The sequence below is a fragment of the Rissa tridactyla genome, chromosome 4 (genome assembly GCF_028500815.1).
Source record: "Rissa tridactyla isolate bRisTri1 chromosome 4, bRisTri1.patW.cur.20221130, whole genome shotgun sequence".
NCBI classification, from domain to species: domain Eukaryota; kingdom Metazoa; phylum Chordata; class Aves; order Charadriiformes; family Laridae; genus Rissa; species Rissa tridactyla.
In genome coordinates this window covers 18,688,789-18,707,829 of record NC_071469.1, presented here as the reverse complement: position 1 = coordinate 18,707,829, position 19,041 = coordinate 18,688,789, and the positions used below count along the sequence as shown (strand labels likewise).

The window sequence follows — 19,041 nt, the reverse complement described above, 5'->3', positions numbered from 1 at the left end:
TACTGGGCCAGCAAGTCAGGGAGACACAGGCTCTAGACACTCAGAGAGTTTGGCATCTCAAAGGAACGACTACTCTCAGAATTAAGGGGGGAAATACTGTATTTTGTTTTCAATTTTCTATGATGAGACAGTAATTCTGACAGCAAATTAGATTAAAAAAAACCCAACAGTCACACAGTTAGAGTTTGGTTTAAAAATGCAACTAAAAGAACAAGGGGAGGAGACCCATTCAGGGAAGACTACGATGAACCGCTCCTCCAGCCTGTCCTAAGGTATGTCACCCAGGGCATCATTCCGGGCTGTGCTCTTTCCCGAGGCAGCAGCCTCCTGCCTGCCTGAGGACAGACATGAGCCCAGCCTTAGGCTATGACACAGACAGCATAAGGCATTGCAACACCCAGCAGAACTGCAGCCCGACGCGTTCTTCTGGGGCTGTGCTGCACGTCCTGCTTAAATCTGATGCCAAAGACATTCAAAACCCACCACCAGCTCCACATCAGGCTTCCGCCCCTGCATCAGGTCTGATTAGTGGGTACCCGGGGTGCTGTCCCTGCATCTGGGAAACAACGTAGCAGGACTGGGAGGAGCTCTGAGCACTTAATTGGTGTGAAACCAGGGCTCTCCGGAGAGGTGCTGAATATCTGCTGATTTTGGAGTACCTATTGATGATTTTTTTTTTCTTTTGTTAACACTGTTCTCTAGCCAGTCTGCAACAGATGTCCTTAGGTGTCCAGATGCAGCGTTGCAGGTGAAGACTATGAGCAGGCAGAAGCAAGCTTTGGGAGCAGCATTTGTTGCATCCAGGGTTGCAGGGGACAATACACGCATCAGAAGTGTGCCCAGGCCTGTCCCCACTGCCCATGCCGGACTCCTCCGAGGCATGGTCATAAAGCCCAACTGATCAGCTGCAGCACGTGGGGACAGGGGACATCTGCAGGCTACACACTCACTGTCCTCCCACAGCTCACGTGGGGACCTCTTCCCCACCCTTGCCTCTCACGTTACTGGCGAATTCAATATTGGGGATGATGTATATGCATTTCACTGGGCATAACCACCTATTCACCTACTGCCCAAGGACCTTTCTCAGGAACTTCCTTGGCCCCACCAGTACTGCTGACAGGATTATCAGTGAATTTTGGGGAACTAGGATTTTACTACCCATTTCGCCTGATCTGGGGTCACAGTCAGTGCTGATCTGGTCCTCTTCCCCCCCTTAGCTTTGCCCCTCACCCGCTACTGCTCCCTAACTTCAGGACCTGATCCAGCACACCAGGAAAGCAGAGAGACTTTTACTCCCAGCACAGGCTGGGATTCTTCGCAAACTCTCCTCTGCTTTCCAGTACTGCTTAAAACTCACTTTATGGTCCTCCTAGCTCCACCAGCGTTTGCCTACTGACGCCAGCCTAGTGAAGTAAGCAGCTTCACGTGCACAGATCTTGGCTCTCCAGGAGGATCTGCAAACACAGCTAGAACAGCTACAACCTCTCCAAAGCAGGATTGTGCTTCACTCCATCTGCAACACAGGGTGGACACGAACAGAGCTCTCACCAGCATTAGTAAGGTGGAAAGAAGGTAAGGAGGGTGTTAGAGACAGTTGGGTTTCACAATGGGGCATCAGGGAAAGCGAATGCAAGTCCAGAAGCTGCCATGGCACCCTCCTGCCTGGGAGGCTTGCTGGCTCTGCCAACTTCTTGAGTTTTGGGCAGTTCAAAATGCTGTGAATGTTTCCAAATGGTCTTAAGTGGCTGACAAACATCTACAGATTTTACCAGTGTGATTTCAGCTTCTAGATCACTTAGTTGCTTTAGGAAACATTCTCAACTCGCTAAGCGCGGAAGAAGCTGGGAAGATTTGTGGTTTGGCGAAGCTGGGAGAAGTTCACCAAACTCAAGAACCTGTGTCAAATGACTTTGCCCAGCAAAAAGCTGGGCCTTCATGGCCATGAATTCAAGTGACCTCTATTACATCCTATCTTGACCCCCTTTACATTCATACTCCCTGAAGAGTCCCACTGGCTGGAGCTCCCCTACAAATCACTGCCCTGTTAGGTCAGGCACATGGGCATCATGCCTCCAGCTCTCTCACTAGTGCCATCACTACACAAAAATACACCACCAGAGCCCTCAGGCTCTGCAACTCTACCCTTGGGCACGCTACCGCAACCCCCCCATCACTCCAGCCCAGGATGTGCTCTCTTAGGACCAAGCCAGCACAAACCCATTGAGAAATGACCTACTGGTCACTGCCTCAACCCATCGTGAAGGGGTGATGAAGATGGACTCTCCCCCACCTCCTACTCACCCACTTTATCAGTGAAAAAGCAAGAAGTAGCAAATAACATGCTGGACAGCCTTCCCTGTCCCTCTGCCCCAGTGCAGAAGCCCAAACCCAACAGCAGCCGCAGAGCTTCTCTGCAGGAACAGAGGAGCCGGGCGCTGGCTCCAGCCAACTGCTCCCCCCAAGAAGGAAAGCAGGGCTGGGAGACGTGAGAGAGCCTTTTTCAGCTCTGAGAATCATTCTTAAAAAACAAATACTGGAAGACCTAGCAGTAAAGCAAGGGGCTACTCCAGCTGGAGTTGTCAACTAGAGACGTCCCAGCACCACTTATTCAACAGAGGGGAAAAAGTAGCTAGCAGGGAACTAATGACTATTTTCCATATAATTTTAAATCTAGTTCCATTTCTTTCTTTTTCATTTTTTTTTTCCTTTCCACTCACTGGATTTCTAATCCTTCTGTATGGCTCCTGTGCATGTGTGTAAGTGTGTGTGTGTGGCAGAGGCAGCAGGGATCAGGCGCTTAGACACATTTGGCAAAGCCAACAGAGTCATTATCACGGTCAAAGACGGTGTAGTAGGGACCAATGAAGACATCTCCCAGGATCCAGAGTGGGCCCCCAGGGGGTGGGACGTCCAGGCCTGAAAAGCCACTCAGGCAGATGGTCTCTCCTTGTACAGAAACCTAAAGGGAAGAGCAAGAGCTTCAGTTTGAGGAGGTCCTGCCCTTCCCTCAACCTCGCAGGCCTGGCAATAACATCTGCCGATGCTGGCTGCGCTTCAGCCTCTCCCAGCCTGCAATCCATAGCTTGCAAAAGTAGCTCCCAACCCACTGCTCCCATGGCTCTAAACCCAGCTCCCCCCTCCCAGAGCCCTTACGCAGCAAAACATCAAGTAAAGCTGCACATGCCCATAAACCTCCCAGCCCGCGAGGGGAATTAGAGCTGTCTTTGAAATTCTGTAATTCTGTACAAGATGGTCCCTGCAAATTCACTCTGATAGCTTAAATGCCAGGCTGGTGGCCACCGCTATGGCAAGACTGGCATCATGGCACCAGAATCCAGCAGAAAAGGGCAAGATGTTTGTAGAAAGCAATGCAACATCCTGCCTGCCCTTTCTCTCCCATCCTGCTATCCCTCATGAGCATCATGCCGGGGGGGTTTGTTCCTGCAGGACTTTGGTGAGGTTGCCTGGGTGCATCAGCCAGCACCACCACCCCGTCACCCCAATCCTTCAGACTCTTCCCCCCCAGGTGCTAGCTCCAGCCTTACTTTTGCATTTTGGACTTCAGGGTTGAGGTTTGTGTGGCAAAGGCAAGAGTTAGGCCTTGGGGGAGAAGCCTAGGGCTGTCAAAACCTGCCTGGACGCACCTTGAAGACATACTGTTCTCCAGTAAGCTGGTAGGGCTTCCCTCCTAGCGTTAGCGTGACGACAGGCAGAGATGACACCTTATCACAGGGGATCACATACTGGAAGAGAAACAGTGAAGGCTTTAGATGGCAGCTCCCATGCCCTCACGAAAGGACATGGTCTCCCCCCGGGCTCAACCACATCTTTGCTGTGGTCTTCACCAAGAACTGCTTATCTCAGGGTGCAGAAGAGGCTTGAGCTGAGGTTAGCGGGCTGAGGGGCCAGAGGGTTGTAGGATTTTGGAGCCAAAGGATGGTTTCAGCTTTCAGCTCTGCTGAGCCCCAGGGTACAGCACCCGAAGCAGCAGGGCTGGGGTCTTTCCTCTGCCACAGGAAGGGAAGACTTGGTTTGATACAGCCTGGAGACACACACAGGAACTCGCCGTGTGATGAACAGACAAAGCTGGTTTAATGAACACTGGTGAGTCTTAGGGAGGGTGGCAAGTCTAAGACAGCTGTTGCTGCAGCACGGGGTCTCCCCGCACTGCAGAAAAGCCCTGCAAGTGCTCAGGGCTCTGTGATTTGGGAGGGGTTTCAGAGCACAGCATCCTTCTTAGAGGGTCCTTACAATCCCTGTTCCTCTGCGATTTCAGGAAGGAGAGATGACCTTGCGAGATTAGCTAAGATGGTTTAAAGCTTGGCAGGGAAGGACTGTAATTTGCATTAAATGTATTAATTCACATTAACGTGAATCCTTGTCCTCAGATGCAACTTGCACCTCTTCCCCTCTGCCTCCCAGAGGCAGGTGGCACAGATGACCCAAAGCCTCCAAAAGTTCATGGGACTGAGCCCTCTACCAAGAGCACAAGCAGGGCATTGAATGCTACCCAGGGTCAAAAGACAGAGGGGTCCCTGCTATGCTGCAGGCTTTTCTGGCAGCACAGCCTGAGAATGGAGAGCAAAGGGAGCAGAAGACGAGGGTCTCTAGAAATATCTGGGTGCAAAGCAGGGCATCAGTGTGGATGCCACAATGGCCATGGACTCCTGCTTTCCCAGTCTGGCCTCACCTGGCCTTTGATGAGTGGTTTTGCACCGATGGCTGTCTGCAGCTCCTTCACTTCCTTGGTGGGGCCAGTAATGAGTGAGGTTCCCGTGTCTACGATGGCCTCGCAGCCCCCTTTGCACAGAGTCAGCCCATTGGCAACGTCCACCCTGAGGAGAGATGCCCAGGCAGAAGACAACTATTAGGGGCCTCCCAGCAAAGGCTGCAGGGAGCAGAAGGCAAAGAGCTGACTGCTGCCGGCATACCCTACCTTCTAAACACTGTGACTAACAGGCACATGAGCAAGCTAAAGGCGATGCATTAGGGACTTGTATGACCCATGCTACTGCAAAAACCAAAGGCTTAAAGGGGTGGTGTGATGGCTGAGGGGGTCATGAGCAAGGAAAGGGTTGAAAAGACGAGAGGAGCTGCTTGGCTTCCTCACCCGCATCACATTTCACAGCGGTGCAGACAGATAAAGCCTTCCAGACAAGGGTTTGCCACACTTTGCCAACGTGGCAGGGCTGGGGGAAGATGAGAACTAAACTCTGCGCTGGGGAGCGATACAATCCCCAGGAAAAGGACACACACTCTGATCACAGGCCGCTTTTAAGTTCCCATCACGTGGGAGAGCTCAGAATAGACTACAGGGCTGGCGGACCGGCAGCTCAGCCTGCTCTCCTCCCCTCCGCCTCCAACAATGCACACTGATTGCTGCACCGTGCCCTTCAGTCAAGGGCTGGCTTCCTGGGGCCTCATCCTGCTCCTCTGGAGCTGTGTGCAAGTGAGCCACTCTTGCACTGCTGAGAGCTGAGCAAAGCCAGGGTTTAATCCATAGCGCTCGCCCTGCCTGCAAGGAGGACACACTAGCTTTTTTCCCCGCTTGGCAAGGGCGCAGCAGGTGTTTTCAGGGGCCAAACTGTAAACAAGAGGAAAGGATTTTGCAGAACATCTCCTGCTGTTTTCTGCCTCTGCTCCCCTTCCAGCAACAAATGACCCAACCTTAGGGTGAGATTTTCATCTGCTTTCTTTTAGCGTGGATGTGTTGCAGAGAAAGAGGATGATTTCTTTTTGGGGAGGGTCTCAGCCCAGCCCCAGGTGTGAGCTGTCTGTGCACATATCCCCATGCAGGTAGTTGGGTGGAAGGAGCACTTACGCATCCATGTGGACCTGCCAGTAGGCCTTGCGTGTGACGTTGACCCAGCTGAAGTCGCCGCTGTAATACTTGGGGTCAGTCCCCCCCAGGAGCAGCTCGCCGCCAGGCTGAGCAGTGGGGTCTCTGAAAAATAACCCAAACCCATGAATATCAGGTGCAGAGCGAGAACATACCTGCCCTGCATGCCCCCAAAACACACACCAGGGTACTTGGGGGTGAAGCATGCCATTAACAGCGTTGGAGACAGACAACTAACATCATGATATAATATGTCAGTGTAAGGACAGATACCGTGAGATAAGCTGGGGTGGGGAAATGGGAATATTTTGTCCCAGCTGAAGCATCCTGCAGCTTTTTGCCTTGTGCTTTCACATAGACACCTGGAGAAGCTTGCTGCAGAGAAGGGGAACTGAACACTAGTGGAGGCACCCCCTGAATAATCGCCTTCTAACAAGCATCCGTGCAAGGCTGAACATGGCTGATGCCATATTAGGTTATCTATACCGAACTCCATGCCAGCCAGCAGCCTGAGAGCCGAATCCTCAAGGTTACAGATAAAAGCTCACTGTTGAGCAGATGGGAAGAAATATGGTGATGGGGGAGGGCGGGTGCTTGAGCGGCTAGCAGCAGCCTTCTCTGCCCTCCACACACCCGGCATGCTACTTTTTTGGGCTGAAGTAGTTCAGAGCCCCCCTTGGGGTGCCAGGAGGACGATGGGCTGTCCTCGGGGGAGCAGCAATGGGTAGGAAGGTGCTGGGAGCCACGCAAGAGGATTTCCCTGGGGCTGAGGGAATGTTAGCCCCGTCATAGGTTTGGGGTATGCTTGCCTGGGAGGTCACATGGTGGTGACCATGTTGCTCGTAGATTTTGGCAACAGACTGGGGCTGTGTTTAACCCCCTAACACGGACTGCACTAGTAGCGTGCAATCTCATGATCACAGCCCTGTTTATTTTTGCTTCTCTTTCCTCTGGAAACGTCCTCTGTCTCTTCATCAGTTAAGAAACCCAGTAGCAGATCTACCCAGCTTTTATCAGTAAAATGGCTGCATTTCTACTTCTTACTTCAAAGCAGCAAACAGGAGAGATTTTGGCCTGACTGCTCCACCAGGGAGACCCTGCTGAGACCTCCCCAGTGGTGCTGGCCAGGGTGTAAACTGACACATGGCAAGAGGTGTTATGGGAAGACAGAGAAATGCCTAGCTGGGCTTGTCCTTGCAACGAGAGGTGCACCACCAAACCCAACACTACCTGTTCAAGTAGAAGGAGAAGATGTTTTTCTCAATCAGCTTCTGTTGCATGATGTTATCAAAGAAAGGGGTGACCTTATCCACAGAGATCCTCGGGAACGCCATGCCCAGGATGCCATCGAACTTGGCAGCGATGAAGGTGATGCCTGGCTGCTTCACGGCCTCCCCAAAGATCTGGTTCTTGATTTTTAAGTTACCAAGCTGACAGGAAATGGGAAGGGAAAAGCATTGTAAAGAAAACTGACTCAGGGGACCAAGGTAGAAACAGGATCTCGCTGAACATAGGCTGTAGCACGTCCCTCAACGTGCTGCCACACTCCTGCCTGCTTTCACTCTTGAATACGTAAGCAGCTGCAGAAACCAGATACCCATGTGCCACTCTCCTCGGGGGGGAGGGGTGACAGGCCACACTAGCTGCACAGTGGCACCTCCTGAGTCCCTGCAAAGCACAGTGCACCCCCTGCGGACAGAAGCCCCCTTTTGCTCTTTGCCCACCCCACACAGCACCTCCAGGTTTTTGCTGGGTCTCGGCACTCGCCACACCACTTTGCAGCTCCTATATCACTTTGTCCCCGCTATATCCCTTCCCCTATTGCCTACTTCATCCTTTCCTCCCAGTCCAAGCAGCTCTTCTGCTGTGCCTTTAATTCTCTTCCCCACTCTGCACATCTTCTAAGTCACCTCTGCGTCCTACCTTCCCGGCTGCTGCACTCATCCCCAGTTGGGAGCACAAATCCCTCTCACTTCTGCCAGCGACCCCTCTGATTTCCCCTATATAAGGAACACCCCCAGGATATTGGTGCATTCCCAGAAGAGCTACCAGCCCACCAAGATCTCCCATGGGAGGGGAGAAGACCCAGCCAGGAAAGCGAGGTTGAGCTCGAAGCATGAAAATAGCAAGCAGAATACTGTGAATTCAAAGGTCACCTCTTGCCAGCCATAAGAAGGACTGGCATTCCCCGCTGGAAAGCTGAAACGCCCCACAAAGGCAGATCCCTGAAAAGGAGATTGCAGAACACAGGATCGCTCTGCTGGCTCCTGGCTCTAGCAGTTCAGGAGGTTTCTGAGCTTCTGGCTGACCACAGGCAATTTTAGTATCTGTGCTAGGACGATTTCAACCTCTCAGCCTCCAGCTAGCAGCCCTGTAGTGAACCAGGCTGGACTGAAAAGCTGGCCTCTCCTACCTGATGGCAGATAACGATCCCTTTAAATTACTAATATCCCCCCAGGGTTAGTGCAAGGCTGGCATGGGAGGTGCTGCCTTTAATGGTATCAGAGGCTTGCACTAGGAAAGGGCAATCGAGCCTTGCAAAAGCTAAAAGCCACAGGGCAGGATGTGGGGCAAAGAGCTCGCAGCAATGCATCCGCTCACCAGCACATGGCGAGTGCTCCAGTTGTATGCTGCAGGTTTACAAAAGCCACCGCTCCACCACTCAGCACAGCTGGTCCTGCAGAAGCTCAGAAAGTTCAATAAAAGCTTCCACTTAGGAAAAAAAAGTAAAATGCAATGGACTGAAAAAGTGGCTGCCAGGTTTCCTTGAATATTGCCAAGCTTGCACATCCCAAGAGGGAGGCAAACAGCTGCCCAGTGGTGGGGGTCTCAGCAGACCCTGCCTGGGCTTGGTCCTCAGTAGGACTGGAACCAAAAAGCATCTTTAGCAGAGCGCTGGCGCCAGGTGACAGACACATCCTTTGTAGCTGTCCCTCAGCTGGCCCTCGCCCAGACATGGAGTGACTGAAAATCATTAGTAGTGGATGGCTGCATAGTAGCCACCCTCCAGTGCTTTGCAGAGTGCTGTCAGCACCCTGGAGCTCACCTGGCCTCCTTGTTAGCAGCCTCAGCGAAGGGGGCAAGTGACCAACGGTTAAGGCAGACTGGAGACAAGAGCCTCCATGGCACCGCTTGTCACCAGGGCTCCCCTCTGCAGAGGCACAGGGGAGAGGTGAGGAGGGGCATCTCCTGCACAGCATATCTGCACTGCAGCCCCAGGAGAGACACTGTGCCCCACAGCCAGCGATGTTCCCTCTGCTGTCCTTGAAGGACATCCCAAGGTTGGGCTGTGATAAAGGGATGAGATGCTCAAGCAGCAGAGGGCTGGCTGAATTCACTGCTCTTTGGAGAGCAAACACCACTGGGGAGTGTGGTGCTACAGGGCATCGTTCCTCCACAGAAAGACAGAGGATGCTCAACATGAGCTCATTACCCTCTCCAAAAAAAATTCAGGGCTGAGGGACTCTGGGCCACCTGCCAACCAGTGCCTTTCAGTCAGATGTCAGTGCTACCACAGGCTGCTGTGGCTGCTTCCACCCATCAGGATGGCCGAGGCAGAGAGGGTCACCCTGAAGGCCATTGCAATTTCTGCATTTCCAGACTACACTCGACTGGGAGCTTGCCTAGGGGGTGTTATGCATCAGAAGAAGCATCTTGGTGTCTAAGCTGAACGTCCCTGACCCTCTGAGTCACCCCTGCTCCTGCACACTGCAAGCGTGACACTACTCAGGCTCCATGCAAGAAGTTTCTCTTGCTTCTGCCCAGACAGAAACGAAATGCTATAAGGAGTGCTGCCTGCCAAGAGCCATCCCCACTTCCCAAACAGGCTCAGGCACAAAATCCTTGCTCTGAGCTGCTGGGAAGTGGAGAGCTAATTAGCAAGCAGGCATTAGGGTGATAATTACAAACAAAACAAAAAAAAGAAAAAGCTGCAATTTTCCTTCTGACTCACTTCACCCCCTGCATTAAGCCAGAAAGTGCCTAATACCAGCCCACACTGTCACAGGACAATAAAGTCTGCTGTTTGCCTCACTACCCCGCTCCATTACTGGGACGAACACAGATGCCTCTGCCTGCTCTGTCTGTATTCTGTAAACCTAACATAAGACAATCCATTAATGCTACATGCAGGGTGCCTTCATTTGGCAAGAGCTGCAGGAAGGCTCAGATGGGCAGCATTTTTTTTTGTGGTGGGGTGTTTCTAAGTGAACCAAGGGATGCAGGAAATAAATGGCATGAAACAAAACAGAAACAGTCCCGAAGCTCAGTGGGCTGCAGGAAGCGGAGAACAAAACCATAGGTGCAAAGCTGTGGCATCCCCCACGGCTCTCCCCCACGACCTTGTCTACACTGATTTTCAGGGTTCACCGAGCTCATCAAAAGCCCTCGCCCCCAAAGAGGATCCTGCACCCAGCCTGAGCTGCTGCCATCTTTGGATGCAGCGCAGAGGCAATGGCTGGTGCTTCCAGGCTAGCCTGAAATTTTCCTGCTATAAGGACAGGCTAAAGACTGCTCCTCACATGAGCTATCCACTTTGGACTCCTTTTGGATATTTTCCTTTTGATCCCAATGAAATTGGTAAGCCAATACTTTTCAGCCGAACCCAACGCGGAAAACCTCAAATCCCCAGATTTATGTGCTTATTCAAAACTTTTGCTTTGTTTCCCCATGCCCCCTCCAAAGCAAACACATGCTCTTATCCCTGCCAGGAGACCAATCTGGGAGCATGTGCACTGCTGACTTTCAGCAGCTGGCAAACTCTCATGAGCATCTGTACCTGGGAGGTAGTCATGAAAGGTGCCCGCCCTTTGCAGGGCAGAAAGCTGACCCTTCGCTCACCGAAAAGGAAATCATGGTAAGCGACCACCAGCAACCCAGCTACCTCAAACTGGACCCCAAATGCTGCTGGGGAACGCCGCCAGGTATTACACAGCTTTTGCAAACATAAGCACCACCCTCAACACCAGACTAGCATGGGGCTGCAAAGAGCCCATTTCAGACCACTGTTTGGGCAGCTGCTTGTGTGGACGTCCACTACCACGTGGATATTAGCCAAGAACAAACCGGGCACCACCAGCAGCCTGCACAGTGGTGCTGGTGTGCGCTTGAGCTGGGAAATTTCTAGGGTCAGGAAGATGAGGGTTGGAGGGATGGCTGGAGACCATGTCTGCAGGGCACCACACATGCAGTCCACACTTCTAGCCTACTGATTAATACTTTCCCCCTTCTCTGCCTGCCTCAGTCATCATCACCTCCTCAGTCACCATCATCACCACGACCTCATTTCAAAGCACTTGGAGACATGGTGGTGAAGCATGTTCAACATGAGTAGGACATGAAGGGAGACCTGTTGAAATCAATCAGCTTCAAGCACTCCACTGAAAGTAGGCTGGGGCAGCTCGGGGCGAGGGCAGTTGTTACTCACCGTGACAGTGTCCTGGCTGAGGAACCCAGAGAGGCTCCCTGTCCCATAGTGGATAGCAAACTCGGTGCCGTTCTCCACATAGGTGCTAGATTTAGAGGCATCGTACTTGTGGTGCAGCACTGCAGGCAGGAAGAGGTACACAGAGGGACATTAGTGCTCCTTGATACCTATGGCTCCCCAATACCTAACCCGATGACACTCATCTCATCCAGACAGACACTCAACAATGCAGAGGTGGGCCTGAACCCAGCATTTTCCAGGCCTGGACTGCTTAACAAAGCATTTCCATCATCTGGGGAATTAGGTGGGCAGATCCAATTTGGCTGTTAAATCGGATTTGGCTACTGGGTATTAAAAGCCTAGAGGCTACGTGGCTGGTGAGTCAGGGTGTGTTAGACAGCAGAGTGAAACATCCCCCCTGTGCCATGCAGAACCAGGGTGCCTTTAAATATAGCCTGCTCTGGGCATGAACATTTTCACTTTATGGGTTTATCTGTTTCTTTTACGAAGACTAGATGGAATTTTTTTTTATACAGTCATTGTTTTTTTTTTTTTTGCACAGAAAAGGCTCAAAATATTCAGTTATTTGCAGAGAAGGGCTTTTCACTAGTCCAAGCTGCTTTTCCCCTTGGAAGGGTTGAGAACTATAAGATATCCCTGGTTTTATGGCTGGGCAGATTCCTCTTCTGCAGATTCCTCCCAAGTCACGAGTTGGGCAGTGGCGCATGGTAAGCTCAGCCAGCCCGGCTCCCCGGCTGCTCATTGAGCCCAGCAGACAGAAGCTGAGGACAAACCAGCCAAGCCCTACAGAAACCAACATGCTATACAGGGATTTCCCGTATATACTGGGCTGTCTGGATCCCAGTCTGGCAGGTTAGGCTCATTGCATTCTCATAAAATGAGCCCTTTGGTCCCAGCAACTCCTGTACTGCTGCCTTGAGAAACCAGCTCCCTGCTAGAGATCAGGAATCCTGGGACAGACCAAGTCTGGACCTCATCACCCTACCAGTCTCCTAAATCTCATTTCACATATGCAAGAAGAAGGTCTAGCCCCTCTCTTGGCACTACAGGGCTGTACAAGAAGTCCGAATTTCCTCCCTACCCCCGGAGAGCACTGTGGGCTGCCTTCCATGGTTGTATTTGTTGGGTCCACACGTTTCTCTGCTCTGCTTAAGCAGCAGCATTTAAAAGCTGGTGGCTTTTAAACGGCACTTAGCCATGGCCAGGTTTGACACCTTCAACTGTGGAGGTTTATTGTGTAGGAACCCCACAGAGCAAAAAACCTTACAGTCCCTAAGACATTCTCATGTCATTGTGCCTACCTGGCTCTTGTTAATTATAAATCCATAAACATGCACTCACATGCTCCGTGCAGCAATAAAGCAGAAACTAGGACAGTTTGTATCAGATCTGGCAAGAGGCTGATTTTTTTTTTTTTTTTTATCAGCCTTGCGCAACAGGGCAACGGCAGCGTCACTCTATAATCTGGGGAGAAACATCACAACCTGTGATGCTGCTCCCCAGCTGCAGGGCCGAGGCTGTTGGGGAAGCTATGTGTGGGTGACATGGAGGGGGAAAAACAGGAAGGGAGTTAATAAAGGCTGGATGCAAGAAGTTGGAATCCTATTTCCAGCTCTGACCCTAAAGAGCCCATCAGCCTCTAGCGAGCCCTTTCGCACTGCTCACTCAATTTCTCCTCTTGCAATGCCAGGATCTGCATTTGGCAGGGATGGAAAAGCTGCTGAGCTATAGCCGTCACTGGTGACACTTACGGCAGGCAATGTCCAGAAGGTGACAGTGCACGGATGGCACCCAGAGATTGGAGGAGCCAGTGTCAAAGACAACGGTGAACTTCTGTGGGGGGGTCCCGATGCCAATCTCGCCGTAATACTGGGCCTGCAAAGGAGAAAGGAGCTGTGAGCAGAGGGGCTGGCTAAAAGAAGTGATTAAACACGAAAAAAAATATCTTAGAATAAAAAAAAGGGACCGGATTCTTATTTAGATACTACTCTCCTTTCATTTTTGGCAGTGACAGGCTCCCAGCCTTCTTCCTCTGAAAGGGAGGCTCCCCTTTGATGTTCACACCTTACAGAGGGTGGGAAAAGGATAAGTCAGGGAGAAGCAGGACGGGCGTTTGCGGGGGAGGACTTTCGGGGCAGGGAGACAAGACAGAGGGGGGAAGGTCTACAGGCCAGCATGTGGTTCACTATAGGGAAGACCAAGAAGATGGGAGGAAGCCAGGCAAAACACCTGCATTATTGAAAAGCTGAAACTGGCTGGGAAGCTGCTTTGCTGGCAGGTTTGCAGAGGAACTGTGAGTTGCATTGAGCAGCAGCTCTGCCCACTGCAGGTGCGGGTACAGCCACTGGGGGTTTTGGTGCGGGCTGGCGAGCCCCTGGGATGGAGAGGAATAAACTAATGCTCAGTCACGGGTGCTATAAGATTTTGGAGGAGCTGGAGGGAGGAAAGGGCTTCAGCAGCATGGACAGAGACGTTTTTAAGGGCTGTGGGGTGAGAATTTGGGAGAAGTCCCTGTAGTGCAGGTATCCAATGGATACTCCTCTGCCCTGTGAATGCATCTCTGCTGAGACTGAAAGAAACCCGAGATGGGCAGCTGAGATGTTCGCAGGGCATCCCTCTATCCAGAGTGGGAGAGGATGAATGGGAAATGCTCGGCAAGTCCCAGACAGACCCATTTTTCCCCAGCCCTCCCAAAGGGGCACACAGCCACGTCATGCTTGGCAAACAGCCAGATCAGAGCCCCAGAGACAAGGCTCCTAGCAAGGGAAGTCAGCCTGTGGCCTTTCCAAACCCCGCCATGTACTTCATTAAGAGGGGGGGATAAAAAAAACCCAAACAGGATTATCAAAGCTGCTCACCTCCTGTGCGTTTAGTTTGCAGGGGTTGCTCGCCAAGTAATTAATAAACCATTGCAATTAGCTATAATAGGAAGGCAGCACTTGCTTCCAGTGATTCTGTAATTATTGCTGGGGCTTGAAAACTAATCCACAGAATAGGGGCCCCATAAATTACATACATATTCCCGTGAGGGGTGCCAGGGGCTTGAGGGGACCATACGGGGCACTCTAGGGTAAGCTGTGCCTTTCTTCCTAACAGCTCCTCCAGCAGCAAGAGCGTTTTTGGCCAGGCCAGGAGGGACCATTGTTCCCTTATCTCCCATCACAGGTTGGCCTGGTCCCTTTGCGACAAGGGTGCAGAGTCCTACCCTGAGCAGCAGCCCGAGCCATAAGCACAAGAGGCAATGCTGTGGAGCAACCGCCAGCGCCCTGGCTTTCGACACCACCAATTAGAACACTGGTAGCACTTCATAGCATAGCCCTGGCAGGTGCTGGCTGGGTGACAAGAGTCCCTGGGGAAGGGGAGCAGGGAGGGAATATCCTGAATAAATGCCCAAATATCCAGCACCAGCTTTATTCTGCAAGCCAGCACTTGTATATCCCCCCTTCCCCCGTCAAGAGCTGTCAGGGTACCCAGTGGGGAACTCAGAAATAGGAAACCCCACAAGTGTCCGGTAGCTGGGCAAGGGCAAACTTCACGTCCTTTATCTGGCTTCTCCTTTTATCACCGCTTCCACCATGAAGGTCCCTTTGCTCCCTAAGCTGCTGAGAAGAAGGTGCAGGTGCAGGGTGGCTTTTCCCAAGGCCACGCAGAAGATAAAGGCAAGCAAGAGGAAAGGCCCTGCATCCTCAGTCCCACGGCAAGCCGGTGCCCAGCCTAAGCCCTCTCCTCCTGCTCTTTTATGCTCCAAAGCCCCAACAAGTGCACTGTAATTTTTATGAGCCTGTCTTGCAGAAAGCAGAGCCCAAACAGGCCAGAAGATGCTAGGAAGGACTGCAAGCCAACAGACCCCTATTTACAATTGTTAATTAGTGACAAAGGGGAAAGGAAATAGGTCACAGAAGCTGCAAAGCTCTCCTGCTTGGGTGGCAGTGGATTGTTTAATATTATAATTATTGTATTAGTATTTTTAGTTTAGCAACGATGGGAAGCAACTTTCAGCAGCCACCCACCAAGCCATGAGGCTGCATGAATCTCTCCTACAGGATCAACATCTCTCCCTCCTTCACCTTCCCAGCTGTGGCTCCCAAGAGAGGGAGGTTGGCGTGTCCTGTTCCACACGCATGCCCCCCCCACCCCGCCACCACCCGGGATGGGTACCCCCAGAAGCGACAGCTACCCAGCCGGCATGACACCGGGGTCTGCCGCAAAGGAGGAGTGTTCGGCAGGGAGGGGCTACTCACATCCATGTAGTTCTTCAGGATCTCTGGAGTGGGCTCAGCCAGGTCGGCAAAGCCCAGCTTGAACTTGAGGAGCTGGGTGATGGCGTTCATGTCCGGGATCTCGCTGCCCGCCTCGTTCAGGACCCGCCGCATGGAGGGGAACTTGGTCAGGGGGATCCTGCAACGGGAGGGCAAACACCCACCTGTTAACGGAGGGTTGCAAATGGTGGTGGGGGAGGAGGGGGGAACGGCACAGCTCCACCAAAACCAGGGGACCCACCAGCACGGGGTAGATGAGATTTGGGCTCCCACCAGCACCCCATGCCGGGTCCCCCTTGCCGTGCCACCATGCTCATTGCTTTTTCCAAAGTCAGAACGGGGGGGGGGGACACGGCTGGTAGCTGCCAAAGGTCACCAGGAATAGAAGCAGCCGAGGTGAGACCCCCACCATGGGCAGCAGATCAGCCCCAACCCCCCCATCTAGGGGAGGAATGTCTCAGCACTTCTCCCCTCAGCTTCAATGGTCGGGGAGCGGCACCGGAGGGAGGGTGACTGCAAGAAGAGCCCGGAGGCCACCACTGCACCACCACCCGGGGTGCATGACCCATGCCCCCCCCCCCCCCCCCAACCCCCCGGCAACCGAGGGGCTCAGCCAGACCCTGAGGGACCCCCCCCTCCACCGGCTCACCTGATGAGGGCTGCGCAGGGCCCCGCCAGGGCGAGCAGCAGCAGGAGGAGGAGGAGGCGGCGGCGGCCGCGGGGCCCCATGGCGGCGATGGCGGTGTGTGTTGTGTGTGTGTGGCAGGGGGGGAAAGGAACGACACAGGCCGGAGGGTCCCGCCACTGGGAGGCCGCGACGCCGCGCCCGGCCGCCTTCCCTGTTTTTGTAGGCGGCGGCGGCCCCTCTCCAGGGATTTTTCGTGTCAGCTGACGGGCTAAAATTGCAACCGGCGGCGTCACGTGAGGGCGGGCCGGGCCGGGCCGGGGCGGGGGCTCCGGCGTGGGGTGCGGGGCCGGGCCGGCCCGGGGGTGCCGCCCCACGCCCCCCCCCCACCCCCGGGCCTGACCCCCGGCGCCGGGGCCCGTGACTCAGCCTCCGGGAAAAGGGGAATAAACACCATTAAATCGATCACGAGGCGCCCGGCCGGCCGCGCGTGCTTGCTTTTTGTTGTGTCTTGAACTTCCTCTCTGTTGGTTTTTTTTTTTTTTTTTTTGTTCTTTCCAGGTTTTCTGGATTTTCTCCCTGCCCTGCGGAGGTAGGGGGACACCCCCCGCCCCTTAGCCAGTCTCCCGAGCCCGGCATGGCGAGGGCCCAGGCTGCTAGAAGCCCGCGGACCTCCGCTGCCCACCCCCTGTCACCGGTGGGGGCTAATTGTGCAGCTGGGCCCACAGGGATGTCTGCACCCCCCGGCCGCGGGGGGGGCCATAGCAGTCCCCCAGCTTCTCCCTGGCCCCAGGACAACCCCAGTTTGGGGCGACTTGTCCCTGCGGGCTGAGGGTTTTGGGGGGAGACAGGCACATCCTGAACTGTAGCTTGTTTGGGGGGGGAGCGGGAGTGCCAAGGCATATGTTCCCCCCCTTGAAATGCCACCATGGTGGTACCAGGCCACCTACAGCCATCGAGGCTGATGCTGGTGCTGGGCAGAGCCCAGGGGGGCACTGGCCACCGGACAGACCCTGAGGTCCCCCCGCAGGGCTGAGCATCGGGGAGCACCAGGACGGGCTCTTTGCCACCCCAGGGTGTCACGGCAGGGCTCAGAGGTGCCACCGTGCCGGCTTGGGAGATGGCAGGCAGAGCTAATCTCTGCCCAGTTTGCCCTGACCGAGCTCTTACAGAGCCACGAGACCAGTGGGGAAAAAAAAAAATTAAAAAATCGGATTTACAGATACTTTCCTGTCCAAGTCCTGTGGGCTCAGGGTGTTTGTTTTCTCCTCCTGCTTGTGCCCAGCCTTCACGATGGGAGAGCAGCAGCCATGGGACAAGCTGGGCTCTGCTGGGGTGGGGGACCCCTGGCTTCGTGGCGGGGTCCCTGTCCCTGTCCCGCCTCCTTCATGTTCATGCAACTTCTGGAAAATTGCTGGGTCATGTTGCTGGCACCTCGCTCACGCCATTTCCTCCCCACCCTCCCTCCCTGAGCCTCTTCCATCCTCCAGCTGCCCCGGCTCTGTGCCCGCTGCCCCCCAACTGCACTCTGTGACGAGTGTTTTTAGGGGGTACGTCCGCGCTGGGCTGTGTCTCGTTCCACCGGCTGTCCAAATCTCCATCCCTTGGTTGAGCCGGGGGTATGGGGAAACCCGCCGCCTCCCCATGGGACACGGCACCCGCCAGGACGAGGTTTTCCGGAGCGATGGCCGGAGGCATTGTCTGGGCCTGTTGGGTCCCGTTAGTTCGGCCAGGCTCAGCGGTGCCTCCCTGGAGGCCGGCCAGCCCCCGCTTCCCTCCTGCCCCGTGGGCGCCTGGTCAGGGCCAGCACCGCTGACCCTGACTCAGCACATCCCGGCCCCATGGCACCGTGTGACTCAGCAAAACCCCACGCAGCTCCTTTCAGCCAAGGCGTGGCTGGTCCCCGGCATCTGTAGCCCGATTCTGGAGGCATCTCTGTTGCCCTGGGCTCTGTCTCGGGGGTATCCTCCTCTTGACGCCCTCCCCAGGTACGGCAGCCCCAGCACCGAGCTCCTGTGGGTCAGGCATAACCTGGCCCAACTGCTGTCCCCCCCCGCCAAGCAAACCCACCCTCACCAAGGGCTCTAAACCCCTCTGCAGCTGTGCTTTGCAGACAACAGGGGTAGTCCTGACGCCAGGCCCGGGGCTTCCCTACACTCTTCCCGGCTGTCCCAGAGCTGGCAGTGGAGCCGGAGAGGTACCAGCCCTCCTCCTTCCTCTTTGAAGTGGTGGGGAAACCATGGCCGTCCCGGTGACGCGCCTCTGCCCCCCAGGCTGGAGCACCTACAGCAGCTCCTCCACGAGCGTTTCCAGTCTGACTAGTCTCTCCCAGCATCCCGTGGCTCCGGAGCAGGCTCCGGCGTGCAGGGATGGGCTGGTGAGGACAGCACGCCATGCTAGCCCCGTATCATCACACGCTGCAGAGCAAAGTCTTTCAGCAGGGTCAAACAGTCTAGACCCAGCCTGTGTCTGTTTTTTTAATTCCCAAGGGATTAAGGGTAAGCTTCACTGTTAGGAAAGCTGTTACGAGTGGGCCTTTGCTCGGGCTTGGTGGTAGCAGGGCTTGTGTCTGCATCCGGAGCTGCTCTCTTACCAACACGAGAGGGTCACTGCTTTTAGACGTGCTTCTCTAAGCAACTTAGGTGTCCATCCCACTGGTGAGCCCAGACACTTCCCAGTGGCTTTTTGGGAAAAAGGGAGGACAGGGCCATATTGGGGGACATTACAATGATGATCCTCTCCTGAATGGGAAGGGGCTGGGGCAGGGGGCGGTTATCCCCAGAGTGTTTAATTTGTCTCCAGCCCTTGGCACTGGTGGTTTTGGAGCTGCCACCACTGCGCCTGCGTGCTGGGAACCAGTGGCCCTGGC

At 54.2% G+C, this 19,041-nt stretch overlaps 1 protein-coding gene across 1 annotated transcript; it reads right to left on the bottom strand.

The window, feature by feature from the left end:
• Nucleotides 1–81: 81 nt before the first annotated feature.
• Nucleotides 82–16,441, bottom strand: CTSD (cathepsin D). The gene is made up of 9 exons (XM_054198918.1): nucleotides 16,197–16,441; nucleotides 15,530–15,686; nucleotides 13,040–13,163; nucleotides 11,268–11,386; nucleotides 7,073–7,272; nucleotides 5,825–5,947; nucleotides 4,694–4,838; nucleotides 3,648–3,746; nucleotides 82–2,962 (listed from the first exon to the last, which is right to left on the bottom strand). Exons 1-9 carry the CDS (start codon nucleotides 16,274–16,276, stop codon nucleotides 2,801–2,803), a joined length of 1,209 nt encoding a protein of 402 aa, XP_054054893.1. The 5' UTR covers nucleotides 16,277–16,441; the 3' UTR covers nucleotides 82–2,800.
• Nucleotides 16,442–19,041: the final 2,600 nt, after the last annotated feature.

What these genes read in the sequence shown, in the direction of transcription:
- CTSD (XM_054198918.1), bottom strand. Translation starts at nt 16,276, where the DNA reads ATGGGGCCCCGCGGCCGCCGCCGCCTCCTCCTCCTCCTGCTGCTGCTC. An exon ending in CCCTGCGCAGCCCTCATCAG is followed by an intron (nt 15,687 to 16,196) that starts GTGAGCCGGTGG and finishes CTCCCGTTGCAG; the next exon opens with GATCCCCCTGACCAAGTTCC. An exon ending in TCAGCCAGGACACTGTCACG is followed by an intron (nt 7,273 to 11,267) that starts GTGAGTAACAAC and finishes ATTTCCTGTCAG; the next exon opens with CTTGGTAACTTAAAAATCAA.